This window comes from Eulemur rufifrons, chromosome 7 (genome assembly GCF_041146395.1).
Source record: "Eulemur rufifrons isolate Redbay chromosome 7, OSU_ERuf_1, whole genome shotgun sequence".
Lineage (NCBI taxonomy): Eukaryota > Metazoa > Chordata > Mammalia > Primates > Lemuridae > Eulemur > Eulemur rufifrons.
Genome location: NC_090989.1, coordinates 68,527,883 through 68,546,455, shown reverse-complemented (window position 1 = coordinate 68,546,455; position 18,573 = coordinate 68,527,883). Strand labels below are relative to the sequence as shown.

Here is an 18,573-nt window from a genome sequence, read left to right as displayed (position 1 = left end):
GCATCAGCCTAGCTCACAGCAACCTCAAACTCCTGGGCTTAAGCGATCCTTCTGCCTCAGCCTCCCAAGTAGCTGGCACTACAGGCATGTGCCACCATGCCCAGCTAATTTTTTTCTCTATATATTTTTAGCTGTCCAAGTCATTTCTTTCTATTTTTAGTAGAGATGGGGTCTCGCTCTTGTTCAGTCTGGTCTCGAACTCCTGACCTCGAGTGATCCTCCCGCCTCGGCCTTCCAGAGTGCTAGGATTACAGGTGTGAGCCACCGCGACTGGCCATCATTTGCATCTTAAATATGTCTTTGCCAACTGTCTGAAAAAGTTATAGGCCGGGCGTGGTGGCTCACACCTATAATCTTATAGCTCGGGAAGGCTGAGCAGGAGGATTGCTTGAGCACAGGAGTTTGAGGCGCAGCAGGGTGACAGACTCTGTCTCCAAAAAAAGAGAAAAAGGGAACTGAACCCCTCCCCCCATTCACTCTTCCCCTTAATATTAAAAAAATATTAATGAAAAAGCTATAGCTACTGTCATGGACAGTTTTTTGGAGCATGTTATTTTCATTTCTCCTTACATTATTTGAGAGATAACCCTTTTAAAATCTGTATGTGATGCTTTTACTGGAAATTTTACCTTAGGTCTGTTTGTCTAAGGTAGCCGTTTGCTGTTTATTTCCACAGTGTAAGCATACTGCTTCGTTAATTAAATTTAAAACAAAAATATGTGCACTTAGTACAAAATTCAAAAGATATAGAAGGGTTGCCAGTGGTTTTGGCTAAGGCCTGGCCCCTCTCCCCCTGGTGTGTTAGCTACTGATGAATGTCAGTTAATTAGACATTGATCACATGCAAGCAAACATGATGCTAGGTGCTGGGTATTCCAAGACAAGAAAACCAATCCTTGTGTATAAGAACCTACTGTTTGTGGGGGTGGGGAGCTGTGGTGGTGGTCAGAAAGTAAACCAGCATTTACTGCTTAGTGGTATATCCATGAATATAATAGTAGAACAGTATCACAAGGAGTGGGGAGGTAGTTTAGCACATAAATTGACAAAGTAACATTCTGGTGATTTCAGCATGCATGAACTAGATGAGGGGGGAGTTGAGGAGGATAAGGGAATTCCAAGCATGTAATTTAGTCTGACTAGTAAATTGTATAGGAGGGGGAAGAGGAAAGGCAAAGCCAGAGAAGTAAGCTGAGTCGTGATCACAAAGGACTTTCCAGATCATAAAGACTTTGGAATTTATACTGTAGGTGTCAGGAGAAAGCCATTAAGGACTTTTAAACAAGAGGATGGTATAATCACACATATTTTGAAACATACCCAAGGTAGCAAGGTAGAAGATGGAACGATGATCAGTTAGGAGCTTATTGTAGTAATCCAGGTAAGAAATATTAAGGACTTGCTCTGCAGCCTTAGAGGCAGTAGTAGCACAGAAGAGAAAACAGAGAGATACCAAGAGTAGAGACTGCACTTCCATTTCTTATAGTAAGGCTGAAATAGATAACATGAATAACCCTACTCTGAGGAAAAAAATGCTAAAGAAAATGTATGTTTGAAAAGTCTTTTAAAATGCATCATTGGGCTTGCAAGAGGCTAAAAATGAAGAATGCCTGGTAGAATCTGCCCATACTGGATGGCTTTGAACCTTTTGATTAGCCTCATAGGGCACAGGAAACAAAGCTCTCTGAGCCTTACCAAAGAGAGGAGTCTGAAAAGAGGCCCCTCCCGCTCATGAAGCTGAAGCATTTTTTGTGTGTGTTTTGTTTGTTTGTTGAGACACAGAGTCTTGCTCTGTCGCCCTGGGTAGAGTGCAGTGGCATCACCGTAGCTCACTGCAACCTCAAACTCCTGGGCTCATGCAGGGGTGGGGAACCTGGGACTTTAAGAACACATGTGGCCTTCTAGGTCCTTAAGTGTGGCCTTTTGACTGAATCCAAATTTTACAGAACAAATCCTTTTATCAAAAGGGGTACAGCAGAGAAAGGTGCAGCTTTTCTTGCCTTGTTTGGTGCTTAAAAAAGAACAATCTTGAAATTATAAGCCGCAGATTCCCCACCCATGCTTGGCACGAGACTAATTTTTCTAATTTTTAGTAGAGATGGGGTCTCAACTCCTGAGCTCAAGCAATCCTCCCATCTCCGCCTCCCAGAGTGCTAGGATTAAGGTGTGAGCCACCACGCCCTACTGGAGCTGAGACTTTGATGTTTCTACCTTGACAGGGGGAATGAGGGGAGTATGAACATGGATATCTTCACTGAGAATTTATAACAAGGATTCTTTCAGGGTCACATTTCCCATGTGGTCTTGAAAAACTTTTAAGTCAAGATTGTATTTAAGGTGATCTCTGGAAATGCCTTGCAAAGTCTGTCAAATCAGATCCTCTTAGGAGGAATGTACCTTCAACCCAGACTTCAAAAATTTACAGATTAAAATTCCAAGGCACACAAGATCACAGTAAAAAAATCACAAAATTGCACAAAAACCATGGCACAGTGAGCAAGATTCAGTAGAAATAAGAGACAGTAACCCATAGAAACTACAGAAAATTTATATGCTGTCTTAGTAATTTTAGTAAGTTTGATTATTTTTTTCCAATAAGTTTGATTAATATGTTTGAAGAAATGAGAGATTGAAATGAGAATATGAATTAAGGGTCTCTAAAACATGACCAAACAAATAAGGAAATAAAAAAAAAAGAGAATTCCTAGTTATAAAAAATTAACTGAAATTGAAAGTTAAGTGAACAGGTAAAGAAACAGATTGGCACAGCTAAAGAGAGAATAGGTGAACTGGAAGATAGCATTGAAGAATTACCTACAATGCAACATAAATAAAGAAGTGATAAACATATGAAAGAAAGTTGAGACATAAAGGTTAGAGTGAAGAGTTCTAACGTACATCTAATTGTAGTTCCAGTAGGAGGTATGAATGGAAGGGTGAGGCGGTGGTCAAATAGAAATGGCTGAGAATTTTTCAGAATTGATAAATAATCCTGAAGTGGTAGAAGTCCAGTGAATCCCAAGGAAGATAAATAAAATCACCCCTGACAAATCAGAGTGAAACTGCAGAAGGCTAAAAGACTGAGAAGATCTTAAAAGCAACTAGAGAGAAACAGCAGATTGCTATTAACACATTTTACTTTAGTCTGGCAACTGATTTCCCAGTAGCAACAACAGAAGCTAGAGGACATTGGAATGCTGTCTTTGGTATATTGAGAGAAAACAGCTGTCAGCCTTTAAATGGCATATCCAGTAAAACTGTCTCTCAGAGATGACAGCAAAATCAAGACATTTTCAGACAAAAATTTAGAAGAGCATTTACAACAGGAGATTCTAAGGTACGTAATTCAGATAGAAGAAAAAATCATCCCAAATAGAAAGCCTGAGATGCTTTTTAGTGGCCACGAAATGTTCCATCAAATAGATACTGCAGTTTACATTCTATTATTAGACATTTATGTTGTTTCCAATTTTTAACTATTAACTGAAGGTATGCTGCACATGTATGTGAATATGTTTATGCACCTAGTATTTTATGTAGTTTTTTCCCCTTTTGACTAGAAGCCCAAACTACTGAGTCAGAAAAGGAATGAACACTTTCATTTTTTTAATACATGTTGTAAAATTGTTTTCTTAAAGGACTTTACCAATTTACATTTCATTTAACAGACTATGCTGACTTTACTTTATTTACAAAGGAGTAAGTCTGTTCCAGAGCCAATTTTAAGTGATGATTGACATTTCTTACCAGATTTTGACTTAGTTATGTCTTAGACAAAAATATCCCATCTCATTTCTCTGCCATTGGTATTAAAAATGCTTTCTTTTTAAGAGAAACAGAAATGCTAACTGAAATGTGTTCATTCTAACAGAAAGCATTTCTAACTTCGTAGAATGTAGTCTTTTTTTAAAAATCTTTTTTCAGTTTATTAACAAATATATACTTGGGCCATTTAAAGAAAAGGCAAACAGAGACAAAGAAATGGCAAATAAATGCATTAATTAGTTTTTGTTTTAGTATGTGAAGGAAGATTACTATTTTCATGCTGCTACATTCTTTTCTAGCTCTGTATATTTCACACCAGCCAGCCAACAGTGTAGAAATAAACAAATGGGTTTAAGAAAAAATAATGGTCATTCATTCCAAAAGGGAAAAAGTGCTATAAATTTACTTGGAAGTACTGTATTCTAATATGAGCTGAATGTAAGAAGGTGTCTCTTTTTTTCTTTTTTCTATTTCAGGTGCGAGTGAAAGTGTAGGAAAACATATGCTTGAAGCCTGCAACAATAATCTGGAGATGGCAGTCACTATGTTTTTGGATGGTGGAGGAATTGCTGAAGAGCCCAGTACCAGTTCAGCAAGTGTCTCTGCTGTCAGACCACACACAGAGTATGAATTTATTACATATTGCCTAAATTGAGTAGTTGCGTTTCTACCAAAGTTAGGTCAGTTCTCTAGTTTTGGAAAAAATTAAAGGATGAAATCCTCTGAAAAAGTATCAACTGGAAATTTTTATAGTTAGTTTGAATTCTCTAGAGCACTGTCATATCTTTTATTTAATCCTGAACCATGCAGGCTCAGGGCAAAGTTTAGGGGTTGGTGAGGGGGCTGCGTAGTATGATGGGCCTATGGCCAGGAGGTAGGGCCTGTGTGCTCCACAGTAAAAAAACGATGACTACAACAACAAAAACCTTATAGGACAGCATTATTATCCACATTTTAATGATGAGAAAGCAGGGGCATAGCCATTTTCCCAAGCTTAATTCCTAGCAATTGAGTAGCAAATACAGAAGTAAAGGCCAATAAAGCTCAGATTTCTCAATTCTAGATTTTCCTTCATTGTCCCAGAAAAGCTTGGAGTTGCCATGAAAATTTTTGAAAAAATATAGTATTTCTGGTCCTTTATACCTTAAATAGTTTCATGTAACTAGTTAATCATTAGAAGCATCTTTAGCATACAGAATTATAATATATAGAAAATAAATAGTAATAAATGGTGAAGAGATTTGCATTTGATACCAGTGAGAGTTGAAATAAATTACTGTTGAGTAAAATTCCAGCAGTCTTTGGAAAATATTAGACATGAACCTTGTTCAAAGGGAAGTCATTGATTTTTGAAACAAAAAATTAAAGGTTGAAAGCTTCTGAAAAAGTATCAAGTGGAAATTTTTGTAGTTAGATAGTTTATTCTTTTTTCTTATTCTTTTTTTTTTTTTTTTTTTTTTTGAGACAGAGTCTCACTCTGTTGCCCAGGTTAGGGTGCTGTGGCGTCAGCCAAGCTCACAGCAACCTCAAACTCCTGGGCTCAAGCAACCCTCCTGCCTCAGCCTCCCAAGTAGTGGGACTACAGGCATGCACCACCATGCCTGGCTAATTTTTCTATATATATATAGGTGTCCATATAATTTCTTTCTATTTTTAGTAGAGACGGGATCTCGTTCTTGCTCAGGCTGGTCTCGAACTCTTGAGCTCAAACAATCCGCCCACCTCAGCCTCCCAGAGTGCTAGGATTACAGGCGTGAGCCACCGCGCCCGGCCTGTACTTAGATAGTTTAAATTCTTAGAGCACTGTCATGTCTATGTCAAATGAGACTTTAATACTGATAGCTTTTTATAAACTCATTGTTTACAACATGAGATACTAAACTAGAGGACTGCTGCAATAGGCAAAAGACCAGGATTGTATTTTTACTAAATTAGAGATAAATTTAAAAGGCCAGATAGCATATAGGCATAATTGCCTTTTTTGTTGATCTAGTTCCAGGTTCTAGAATAATATTGTTTCCAAATGAAGAGTGAACTTTAGAAATCATTCTTAGTATCTTACAAAGTTTTTTTCCCCTTTTGTACTAAGGTCTTGCTCTGCTGTCCCAGCTAGAGTGCAGGGATGTCATCATGGCTTACTGCAACCTCAAACTGCTGGGGTCAAATGGTCCTTCTGCCCCAGCATCCTGGGTTGGCTGGTGTTATGAAGTTTTTTTTCCTGTTAATGTTGGCCGTGCATTTCAAGTGTGATATCCCATTCTTCCCCAACATAGCTCACATTAAAAAATTTTCTTCTTGCTGATTTGGTTTATACTTTAAAAAGAGGGTTGTTTTTTTTTTGTTTTTTTTTTGTTTTTTTTGAGAGAGAGAGGGTCTTGCTCTGTTGCCCAACTCCTGGGCTCAAGAAATATTACTGCCTCAGCCTTCTGAGTAGCTGGGCCCAGCTGGGTTTTTTCTACAGACACAGGGTCTTGCTATATTGCCCAGGCTGGTCACAAACTCCTGGCCTCAAGCAATCCTCCCGCCTTGTCCTCCCAAAGTGCTGAGATTAGAGTTGTGAGCTATTGACAACTAGCTACTTTTTCTGTTCTGTATGTTAGGATCTGTATAGTTAATAATCCATGATTATACCTATGTTAGCTTTCTTCATAATTAGATAAAGTTCACTGCCTATTTGTTTAAGCTTATTTTAGTATGTCCTTGTTATTTAATTGTCTATTCTTTGATGTGGTAGTGATGTGATATTGCTTCTATTAAGCCTATATTTTTCCATTCATTTTGCCTGATTTTGGGGGGAATTTTTTCTGTCCTCTGTCTTTTCTAAACAGATTTTACGGTAGGGAACTTGAGAGGGAAAGAGAAGTATTTTTTGTTTTTATGTTTTATCTCTTCATTTATAAACCATTTTAGCTAGGTATGCCAGGTACTTTATTCCAATTGATCTTTATATGAAAACCATCTAAAACTCATTTATCATGGTTACTGTGGCTCCTAAAATTCACTAAGTCATTTTCCTTGTTAATTTGAATGCATTAATAGTAATTACAGAAAGAAAACACATAGCAGAAAACGGTATTCATTTTGATATTTTTCCACTTTTCTTAAATAGAGAAGAAGTCCGTGCCCCAATTCCTCAAAAGCAAGAGATATTGGTGGAACCAGAACCTTTGTTTGGTGGTAAGTTTACTTATTTCCCTTAGCTTTATTTGACTTTGTTGTTATCTTTAGGAAGGCTTGCCTGAGACATTGTTACTTCAAGTATAGAGTCAGTTTTTATCTTGTATTTCTGTACTCTCCTCAGGAAAGTTGCACAATTAGTTCACAGTGAAGCAGATTAAAAAATTGATTACTTGCTGCAGAAGGCAAAAAGGAGGAAAGTTACCAAAAAGAATTGCTGCCTTGTAATGGAAACGAATCTATCATTAGATAAAAGACTGATTATTTTTTGTTTTCAAGATACCTACTTGACTGCCATATCCTTACTATATTGATTTGCCTTAGCTTCTCTCTCTTCTTAGCTTCTAGAAGTGTTATTCCTATTTCAAACAAAGAAGAATATAACCCCTAATTCATGCAAAAAAATCACGCTGTAAGTCTGGATAAAGATTGTTGATAGAGAATGGCACATATAATCAGATTTAAAGAAAATTTATAGTTAGTTTAATAAGCATATTCTTAAACCAATAATGGAACCAAATTGTAATAACCAAATAAAGTTATTTGGTTCCCTTTTATGAACCAAATAGTTTAGGCATTAGTGGGTTTACTTATTCATTTTTTCTCCCGCCTCCCCTTCCCCAACCAGGTTTATTTTTTAAAAAATAGAAGATGGAGTTATAATCTGGCTGGGCAGAAATGGAGAAATGTATTTATTGGGAACAGTAAGGCAGACAAATAGTTTATTTTCAAAGTTGAAAACACACCTCTATAAAGTTTTAAAGATAAATCATGATAGAAGAGGAAAAATAAGTTGTAAGAAAAGGCTGAAGAAAATTATATAAACCATATCTTTTGATTTGAAAAAGCAACTTATTTAATAGTTTTTTAAGATAGATCTTTAACTTCGCAACTTTGAAGTTTACTGTGGCAAGAAATAAAAAAAGAAAATAACTGTCTAGATTCAGAAATAAAGGTTAAGGGGAAAACTATAAGGTCTGAATACTGCAGTGTAATAATGTGCTTCCTGGACTGTTCAGTTCAGTTGGTCATGCTATTATTATACCAGATGTAATAAAGCATTGTTCATAATTTTAAAAATATAACTCCTATGAATAGATTTTGGAAGCTTTATCTTTTCTTTATTATGAGGAACAAGGCAGGATCTTTGGGTGGGTAGGGCTATAGGAAATGAGTTCTCTGCTATCTTGCTGTTGAACAGAGGCAAAAGAGTTCCATTTGGAACTCCACTATCCTTTTTTACCTCTGAATTTTGACATACAGTAAGGAAAGGGATGAGAATGACTTTATACAGTTAGGAATTCATTCTTATCTTTCATGATTAGACCTTATTGTAACTTGAAAAGAGACCTTGGAGGACTATTTTCTTCTTAGGACAGTATTGATTTAAAGTTTGGTCTTGGGTCCCTGATACTCTTTCAGGGGGTCTGTAACCTCAAAACTATTTACATAATAATACTCAGAAGTTATTTGCCTTTTTCAGTGTGTTAACATTTGGAATAATGGTTCAGAAGCAACGGTGAGTCAAACTGCTGGTGTCTTAGTTGAATCAGTGTAGTGACTTCAAACCATACCACTAGTAGTTGAATTCTTTACTGCCACATATTCGCAGTTTATTTTTTTCCCCCCTTCTTTAAATAGGCTCTTGCTCTGTTTCCTGGGCTAGAGGGCAGTGGCTTCATCATAGCTCACTGCAACCTCAAACTGCCAGGCTCAAGCAATCCTCCTGCCTCAGCCTCCCGAGTAGCTGGGACTACAGGTGTATGCCACCATGGCCGGCTAATTTTTTTATGAAGACAGGAGTCTCGCTCTGTTACTCAAGGTGGTCTTGAATTTCTGGCCTCAAGCGATCCTCTTGCCTTGGCCTCGCAAAGTCCCAGGATTACAGATGTGAGCCACAGAGCCCAGCTTTGCAGTTTATAAAAAAGATTAAAAGTCAGTTTTCTTTCATAATATTTTATGAAGTAATAGAAATTATTAACTTCATTGAATCTTGACCCTTGAGTATACATTTTAAAAGTATTCTGTTTGAAATAGGATGTATGCATAAAACACTTCTGCATCCTGAAATTCTATGGTTATGTTAAGGAAAAGCACTTGATTTGCTAGCTGAACTGGCAGATTTTCGAGCTGAACTGGCAGCTTTTTTCATAGAATATTCTTTTTACTTGAAAAATTGCCGACAAGCTGTTACTTAGACTTGGGCATTTGGCAGATATTTTCTTGAAAATGAACAAAGTGAGCCTGTTGCTTTTGGACAACTGACCGTATTTGTTACCAGTGCTTGACTGAATGATCGATCAATTGATTTTATATGGAACACTTCACAAATTTTCATGACATCCTTGCATCAGAGCCATGCTAATCTTTGTGTCATTGCAGTTTTGGTATATGTGGTATCGAAGTGATCATTGTTATCAGTGATTTTAGAAAAGAACTTTCAGGCAAAAATTAGGATTTTAGAAAATTTTTATCCATCATTGTGAGCTTCGTACCTTCCCAATATTTAAAGACTTTCTAATAAGATCAGTGGTGACATTAAACAGAAGATTTTTTTATATTGTATAATGTGCCTCAGCCTTCAAGTAGCCAGGACTACAAGCATGCACAACCACTCCTGGCTATTTTTTTTAAAAAATGTATTTTGTAAAGGCAGGGTCTTGCTATGTTGCCCAGCTGGGATAACATTTTTATTATTACATTATAGACCTTATCATCTGTAAAATATTTAAAGATTCGGTAACAGACACTGTACAGGGAAAGCAAAAGGTCTTGGTTGTAGTCACTTTTTTGTCAGTAAATGATCATGTAACGGTGCAAAAAGTTTTCTTCCAACATTAAAAATGTTTTTTGGTATTTATAATTCTCTATGTGTGTCCACTCAACTAAGAAATAGTCCTTAAATTTTATGGTTTAGAACTTAAGAGTTACTCAAATATGATACCAAAGAGTGATTGGATCCCTTGGGTAACCTGAATTGGATATTTGCAGGATGGGTGTAGCTTTATCTCAGTGTGGATTCATCCTCATAATTTTCTTTCTTCCTAATGCCACCACTTAGAGTCTCTCTTTTTACATAAGTTTGGTCAAGCCTCTTAACTGGGCCTTAATTTTCTCATTTGTAAAACAAGATGGTTGGACTGAAGATGGTTTTTGTTAATTATATATCAATGACTTGAAAGTTTTAAAAATTTATTTTTTGAGTAAAGGAACCATAATGAATCTATGACTATTTTTAAAAAGAAATACTTATAAAGACATTTTTGAATTAAATTTCAGAATTAATATTCAAATTTTATTTTTAATGTTCAATTCTATTTTTTCTCCCCTATAGCTCCTAAAAGACGACGGCCGGCACGTTCAATATTTGATGGTTTCCGAGACTTTCAAACTGAAACTAGTAGGTATCTATGGACCAGTTATTTATCATCTCCTTCTTCTCCCTCGCTATTAAAAAGAAAAGGGTGATTAATTAGGCCTAATTATGTGGAGGATTTACTTTATTTAAAAAATGAAGTTACTAATTTACTACCTTATTTAAAAAATAAAGTTACTAATTCAGTCTCTGATTAAAAAAATTAACTCCTTCCTGAACTGAATTGTTCCAAATTCTAACCTACTTGGTTATAGAAGAATAAATAAGGGATATGGAGATCATGCTGACTATAATTAAATAAAAAACTGATGTCTCTCAGGATCCTGATATCTGTCATGAAAGGAATGACTATAATGACATTGTTATTGTAAGAGATTGAAAAATTGAAGAAAAAGCCACACCACCCAAAGTAGCCACTGTTAACATTTTGGCTATAGTTGTTTAGAATAGGTTTATGTCTTTTGGTGTAGTAAGTTAGAATAAGCATCTTGGCCATATACTTTTAGAGGATTTACTATTGATTTAGCAATGGAATCCTAAAGAAAGGACAGTTACGTTAAGAGAATATATGAGGGCTGGGCGTGGTGGCTCACGCCTGTAATCCTAGCACTCTGGGAGGCCGAGGCGGGCAGATTGTTTGAGCTCAGGAGTTTAAAACCAGCCTGAGCAAGAGCGAGACCCTGTCTCTACTAAAAAAAAAAAAAAAAAAAAAAGAAGTTAGCTGGACAACTAAAAATATATAGAAAAAATTAGCTGGGCATGGTGGTGCATGCCTGTAGTCCCAGCTACTCAGGAGGCTGAGGCAGAAGGATCGCTTGAGCCCAGGAGTTTGAGGTTGCGGTGAGCAAGGCTGACTCCACGGCACTCTAGCCAGGGTGACAGAGTGGGACTCTGCCTCAAAAAAAAAAAAAGAGAGAACATATGAGAAACTCTTAGACCATACTTGATTTTATTTATTTATTTATTTTTGAGACAGTGTCTCACTTTGTCACTTAGGCTAGAATACAGTGACACCATCATGGTTTACTGTAGCCTCATACTGCTGGGCTCAAGCGATCCTCTCACTTCAACGTTCCAAGTAGCTAGGACTAGAGTTGTGTACCTCCATGCCTGGCTAATTTTTAAATTTGTTGTAGATATGGGGTCACACCACATTGCCCAGGTGGGTCTCGAACTCTTGGCCTCAAGTGATCCTCCCACCTGGGCCTCCCAAAGTGCTAGGATTACAGGTGTGAGCCACCTCACCTGGCCTCATGCTTGATTTTATAATTGATTTATAATGAGTTAATTGAGGCACAGATAGGTCTTGTAACTTTGGAGAGAATTGAAGGGAAATCTAACTTGACTGAAGTCATCTAGAGAATCCTTTGCCCTTCTGGTAGGTGGTGACAGCAGTTGTCATCATCTCTACTGCCAGAATCTTTAACGATTGAGAATGTAGATAAACACAGTAAATGAATTAAGATCATTTTCAGAACGAGGTAAATGGGGATAAAAGTTTTCTGCTTTGCTGAAGTTAGTTTTTGAATATGTGAAGGAAATTATTTTGATTAGGTGACTATTTTTAATTAATTAAATTTTCTCATTTATCCTCTGGATAGGGAGCACCGCCAAGTCTTTAAGGCTCCTTTCTTACCCCTTTTTGTATTTTTTTTTTTTTTTTAAGAGTCAGCACTAGAGGCCGGGCGCGGTGGCTCACGCCTGTAATCCTACCACTCTGGGAGACTGAGGAGGGTGGATCACTCAAGGTCAGGAGTTTGAGATCAGCCTGAGGAAGAGTGAGACCCTGTCTCTACTAGAAAATAGAAAGAAATTATCTGGACAACTAAAAATACATAGAAAAAAAATTAGCCGGGCATGGTGGCACATGTCTGTAGTCCCAGCTACTTGGGAGGCTGAGGCAGAAGGATTGCTTGAGCCCAGGAGTTTGAGGTTGCTGTGAGCTAGGCTGATGCCACGGCAACAGAGTGAGACTCTGTCTTAAAAAAAAAAAAAAAAAAAAAAAAGTCAGCACTAGATCTTTGAGTTCAAGCATATTTCTCAGTAATTCTTTCAGTTGATACAAAGTTTTTTTTTTTTTAAATGAGATTCATGACTTTTATGGCTAATGAAAACTTTTTTATTCTCCTGTGTTACAGTTCGACAAGAACAGGAATTAAGAAATGGAGGAGCAATAGATAAGAAACTAACTACCCTTGCAGATCTATTCCGGCCACCCATTGACCTGATGCATAAAGGCAGCTTTGAAACAGTAAGTTGTCGCAGAGTCCGTGCCTCAACTATGAATCCTTTTGCATTTTCAATGCCATTTTTTATGTTTAAGAGCAAAAAAATTTTTTTAGTATATGGGGAATTGCATCTTAGTATTTCTATATGATATACATAAAGGTTACACTGAATTATTTTTCTACCAGCAATATATGAAATATATTTCTCAAATTTTTAAAAGTTTTAATTGTCAGTACGTAGTTGTGTATCTCTGTAGGATACATGTGATGGTTTTATACAGGCATACAATGTGAATTAATCAAGTCAGGGTAATTGGGTATCCATCACCTCAGGCATTTATCATTTCTTTGTGTTAGAAACATTCTAATTCCACTCTTAGTTATTTTAAAGTATACCCTAACTTATGTGAAATATATTTCTACCAGTGGTATATGAGATTGTTTGGTGAAATCCTGTTATTAGTCTTGTGGTATCATTTTAGAATCTTTGCCATTTTGATAAATTCAAAAGAAATCTTTCTGTAACTACTGAGAATAATTTGTGTGGATTATTAGTCATTTATGAATTGTTCGTAGGTAACTTTTGCCTATATTTCTGTGGGGATCCTAGTGTGTTTTAAAAGAATATCTCAGGCCGGGCGCGATGGCTCACACCTGTAATCCTAAGCACTCTGGGAACCCGAGGCGGGTGGATCGCTCAAGGTCAGGAGTTCGAGACCAGCCTGAGCAAGAGCGAGACCCCGTCCCTACTAAAAATAGAAAGAAATTATCTGGCCAACTAAAATATATATATAGAAAATATATATATATAGAAAAAATTAGCCGGGCATGGTGGTGCATGCCTGTAGTCCCAGCTACTCGGGAGGCTGAGGCAGTAGGATTACTTGAGCCCAGGAGTTTGAGGTTGCCGTGAGCTAGGCTGAGGCCACGGCACTCACTCTAGCCCGGGCAACAGAGTGAGACTCTGTCTCAAAAAAATAAATAAATAAATAAAAGAATATCTCTGTAATTTCAGTTCTTTTTGGTTTTATCTTGGCCAAACTCAAAGAAAAATTTTGGAGAGTAGGTTTACTTGATCGTTGCTAACATATAAGCTTAATGAGGGCAGGGGGAATGTGGATTTTTTATTTTGATAATCCTTGGGACTCAGTCTCTGGCATTTAAGAGGAACATAGTATTTGTGAAATGAATGAGTTTAGTTAAGATTTTGTTTTATTTTGTTTTGAGACAGAGTCTTGCTCTGTAACCCTGGGTAGAGTGCTGTGGCATCATCATAGCTCACTGCAACCTCAAACTCCTGGGCTCAGGTGATATCCTCCTGCCTCGGCTTTCTGAGTAGCTGGGACTATAGGCATGTGCCACATTGCCTGGCTGATTTTTCTATTAGTAGAGAGAAGGTCTTGGTCTTGCTCAGGCTGTTCTCAAACTCCTGAGCTCAAGTGATCCTCCCACCTCTGCCTCCCAGAGTGCTAGGATTACAGCCGTGAGCCACCTTTCCTGGCCCCTAGTTAAGATTTTAGATAATCTTCTGTTGAAGTGTGGGAACAGTTTGCTTTTGTGTGTTAGCTAGCTTGTTAACGTTCTTTTGAATCACAGTAGCATATCCATAGATATAAATCAATTAAATTTCAGGGAATTCTTATCTGTAAGGATTAAGTAGGGCAGAGAACTACAAAAGTGATATATATTAACTACATACTTGAAAATGAATTGTTAAGTTTTTAAAAAGTTTGTCCTTTGACATGCCTTTACATTGGCATAAATAAAATATTTAGGATAAGCAATTTAACTGTAAGCTTGCCCTCCAGTTTTTGTTCTTTTTTTTTTGAGACAGAGTCTTGCTCTGTTGTCCAGGCTAGAGTGCCGTGGTGGTGTCAGCCTAGCTCACAGCAACCTCAAACTCCTGGGCTCAAGTGATCCTCCTTCCTCAGCCTCCCGAGTAGCTGGAACTACAGGCATGTGCCACCATGCCCGGCTAATTTTTTCTATATATTTTTAGTTGTCCAGCTAATTTCTTTCTATTTTTAGTAGAGACGAGGTCTCGCTCTTGCTCAGGCTGGTTTCGAACTCCTGACCTTGAGCAATCCTCCCGCCTCTGCCTCCCAGAGTGCTAGGATTATAGGCGTGAGCCACTGCGCTTGGCCTGCCCTCCAGTTTTAATTTTCTGAATTGTAAAATCTGAAGGTGTTTGGCTGCATGTAACGAAACCCAAATGACTATGGTTTGACTGAATAAGGGTTTATTTTTGTCACGTACTAAGCCTGAAGCTGAGGGAATCATTTGTGTTTATTCATCGCTCAAAGATGTCAGGTTAGATGTCTTCCTCAGTTTTCTTCATTTTTTTCCCTCATGGCCTTACCATGGCAACTGCCTATCCTTTCTAGCATTCTAGTGATAATACAGCCATTGAGGGATAATAGTAGCAATATGAAAGGCAAAAAGGATCTGAGTTTGTTTTGGCATCTTTTCTATTTTTATTAGCTTCTGACTTGCTCTGAGTCTTTTTCAATTAATTAATTGATTAATTTTGAGACAGAATCTCACTCTGTCGCCCTAGGTAGAATGCAGTGACATCATCATAGTTCACCACAACCTCAAATTCCTGGGCTGGAGCAATCCTCCTGCCTCAGCCTTGTGAGTAGCTGGGACTACAGGCGAACACCACCACACTGGTTAATGTTTTCTATTTTTGGTAGAGATGAGGTCTCATTCTTGCTCAAGCTGGTCTCAAACTCCTTGAGCTCAAGCAGTCCTCCCATCTCAGCCTCCCAGAGTGCTGGGATTATAGGTGTTGAGCTATTGCGCCCTTCTCTTAAGTCTTAATGAAGTAACTGAGCTTGATTTAATTTGGTCTCTTTGGACTCATAAAAAGCAGGTACTCTTTGCTTCTTCAGTATGAATCTCTTTAGATATTGTCCTCTGAATTTTAAGTTATATCACCTTTTTACTTCATATTTCATTGCCTGTATTGTTGCAGCAATCTGTTTGTCTTTTTCTACTGATTAATACTAAACCATCTATAGCTGGGCTTCCCAACCCTCAGGCCTGGGCCCAGTACTGGTCCCTGGCCTGTTAGGAAATGATTTAAGCTCTGTACCACCCTCCTCCATCCCCCTATCCCTAGTTCATGGAAAAATTGTCTTCCATGAAACCAATCTGGTGCCAAAAAGGTTGGGGACTGCTGATCTACAAGTCTTTTTGTTTTTTTTTAGAGACAAGGTCTCGTTCTGCTGTCCAGGCTGAAGTGCAGTGGCCTGATCACAGCTCACTGTAACCTCGAACTCCTGGGCTTAACCGGATCATCCCACCTCAGCCTCCCAGTTAGCTGGGACTACAGGCACATGCCACCATGCCTCCCTAAATTTTTAAGTTTTGCAGAGATGGAGTCTTACTATGTTGTCCAGGCTGGTCTTGAACTCCTGGCCTCAAGTGATCCTCCTGCCTCAGCCTCCTAAAGTGTGAGCCACCACTCCAGGCCAAGTCTTAAATATTAATACTATAAACACTTCCCCAAAATGTAGGCATTGCATTATGATTAATGATACATCCATTAGTTTTTTAAAAATTAGGAAGGTAATATGCAAAATTAGTTCTTGAAAGTTTAGAGACATAAAACTGAAAATTAAAGGGATACTCTCTGGCTGCTCAGGGAGGGCCCATAGTTTTGGTCCCAACATTAGATGTAAATCTGAGCAACAGTCTTACAGGTTTAGAAACTAGTGTAACTAGAGGTAGATCATTTTCAAGGGTTCTTTCTTATTTCATAAGAAGAGATATTTATTTTTTAAGTTGCTATTCAGTTATATGTACACCCTGCTCTAATTACTGAGTACTTTGTGAATTTCAAAAGTATTTATGCAAGTAAAAACATTTAGCTGAAAATGTAAAGAGCCTATTCAGTAACTATATATATAAGATAAAGTTTTTGTAACTAAACTTTATATATAGCTTATATTTAGTTTTATTCAAATTAGACAAAAATTATGAACAAATTAGAAAACTAGTAAGGAAAAATAATAAAATTATAATTTTCATAAAAAAGTACTATGCATATTTTAATGTAGTTCCTTTTTGACTTTATTCTATGCATATATATTTACTGAAACATACCATTTTTTCTGTAATCCTTATATTTCATGCTTTCCTGATCAGACTGGGACTGTGAGAGTTGTTAGTCTCCTACTATTTTGCTCTTGAGTCTCCACATAATGGCTTGGAAATGTTGATTTCAGAGCAACCTAATAGATTCCTTATTTTTTCCATGATCCACGCTCATCTCCAGAACTTCACTCTCATAATTGGTATATTTAGTGAGATTGGGTAGGACTCTTCCTTTTTTTATGATACATCTTTAAGATGGACAATGTGATAGTTTGAATATACATAGTAAAATGATTAGTACAGTCAAGCAAAAGCAAATTAACCTATCCATCACCTTTCATAGTTATCTTTTTTGTATGTGTGGTAAGAGCACCTGAAATCTCTCAGCACATTTTCAGTATACAGTACAATATTATTAACTATAGTTAATGCTGTACATTAGATCTCTAGACTTTAATTCAAGACTCTTTTATTCCCTACAAATATTGCTGCTTTGTCTGAAAGTCATGTCGTCTTTGGACCTTTCCTTCTAGCAGTAATTTTTCAACAGTGTCCTCATTATGAATAGCACCATTTCTAAGTTTCTTTTGTTGGTATAAGTTTTCTCCCCACTGTAAGCTTCCTTAGGGCAGGGATTTTTGTGTGTTCTTAACTGCTATGACTTCAGCCCATCTGAAACACAGTAGGTAATAAGTATTTGTTGAATTAATGAGTCTGAATTAATGAAAGCTTGAATGTGAATAAACAAATATTTTAAAAAAACAGCAAATGATTCTTTTTCATTTTTATACTCTGGGCTTTTAATTCATTTTCAGTTTTATATAGTTTATTTTCCTATTGATGTTGTTGTAATGTAAATTTACCTTATTATAAGGATATGTGCTCCTCAGTCTGTCTCTATAATGTTTGTTCATTTTTTTTGTTTATTCTCAAATACTTTTTCTTTAGTTAAGACAGTTTAATTATTCATTTATCATCCATTTATTAAACCTGTGTCCTATAGATAAGAAACTAAATGGAAATATTACTTCTTAGGAGCAAAGAATTATTTTATTATATTTGTATACTTTAAGCTTTTGAGCAGTTGAATATTGAATATAGCTTCCTGGCTGAATACAAGACTTTCTTCTTTTAGGACTTGGGTTTTCACCTCTGGAATCAGTAAGTGACTATTTGAAAATAATTTATTATGGAGGATTTGTACAAAAAGGATAACAGTATTCATAAGATTATGTAAACCTTCTTGAAATGGAATATATTCTTAGTACCCACAAAATGATGGTCCAGTGTGTTCTTTGATTGTTATGATTACATGTCAGAGTGATATGGAAAAGAATATTGTTCCAGGACAAATTTATTCAAAACTATGGCTTTCATGTCATTGTTCCTATGCAAAGATTCGAGGTAGCATTTGCTCCATTTGTTTTTCTTCCATTCTTTTTCTATTTAGCAACATTTCATAGGTCTTTATGATTGAGAGGCAAAAATTACACACTCATGATTGGTATATTGATATTTCTGCTATAAATTGGGGAATGGTTTGGAGATCATTCTCATTCTTTAATCCTATAATCCCATTTTTGGAAATGTATTCCTAGGAAGAAAACTCTAAGAGAAAAAACTCTGAGCAGTTTTTCCTAAAATATTTAGGGTAATTTCTACAAAGTAGCACATGCCTAATTGAAATGAATATAATATTTGGAAATGTTATAGAAATGATATTGAAGAAAATAAAACAACACAAAGTAATATATGCACACCAGTTATATCCATTAAAAGGGAGCAGTATACTTGTTGATAAGAATTGGAAGAGAATAGAATTATATGACTTGTTGATCATAAGTTTGTGGACTCCTTTTCAGATAAAGATGTTTAGAACATATACATTAAAAATTCAGCCATTATAACAAATAACAGTTGATAAAA

General features: G+C 36.7%; 1 protein-coding gene and 1 non-coding gene across 2 annotated transcripts in view; one reads left to right on the top strand and one right to left on the bottom strand.

The window, feature by feature from the left end:
• UBXN7 (UBX domain protein 7) overlaps positions 1–18,573 on the top strand; it is a 42,171-nt gene that overhangs the window by 12,078 nt on the left and 11,520 nt on the right. The window contains exons 2-5 of the mRNA XM_069472736.1: positions 4,242–4,389; positions 6,875–6,942; positions 10,277–10,342; positions 12,457–12,569. Coding sequence (XP_069328837.1) covers positions 4,242–4,389; positions 6,875–6,942; positions 10,277–10,342; positions 12,457–12,569 — 395 coding nt within the window. The remainder of the gene's footprint in view (positions 1–4,241; positions 4,390–6,874; positions 6,943–10,276; positions 10,343–12,456; positions 12,570–18,573) is intronic.
• Positions 9,251–9,354, bottom strand: LOC138388903 (U6 spliceosomal RNA). Its single transcript, XR_011234361.1, has one exon. It is a non-coding gene; the product is annotated as a U6 spliceosomal RNA (small nuclear RNA).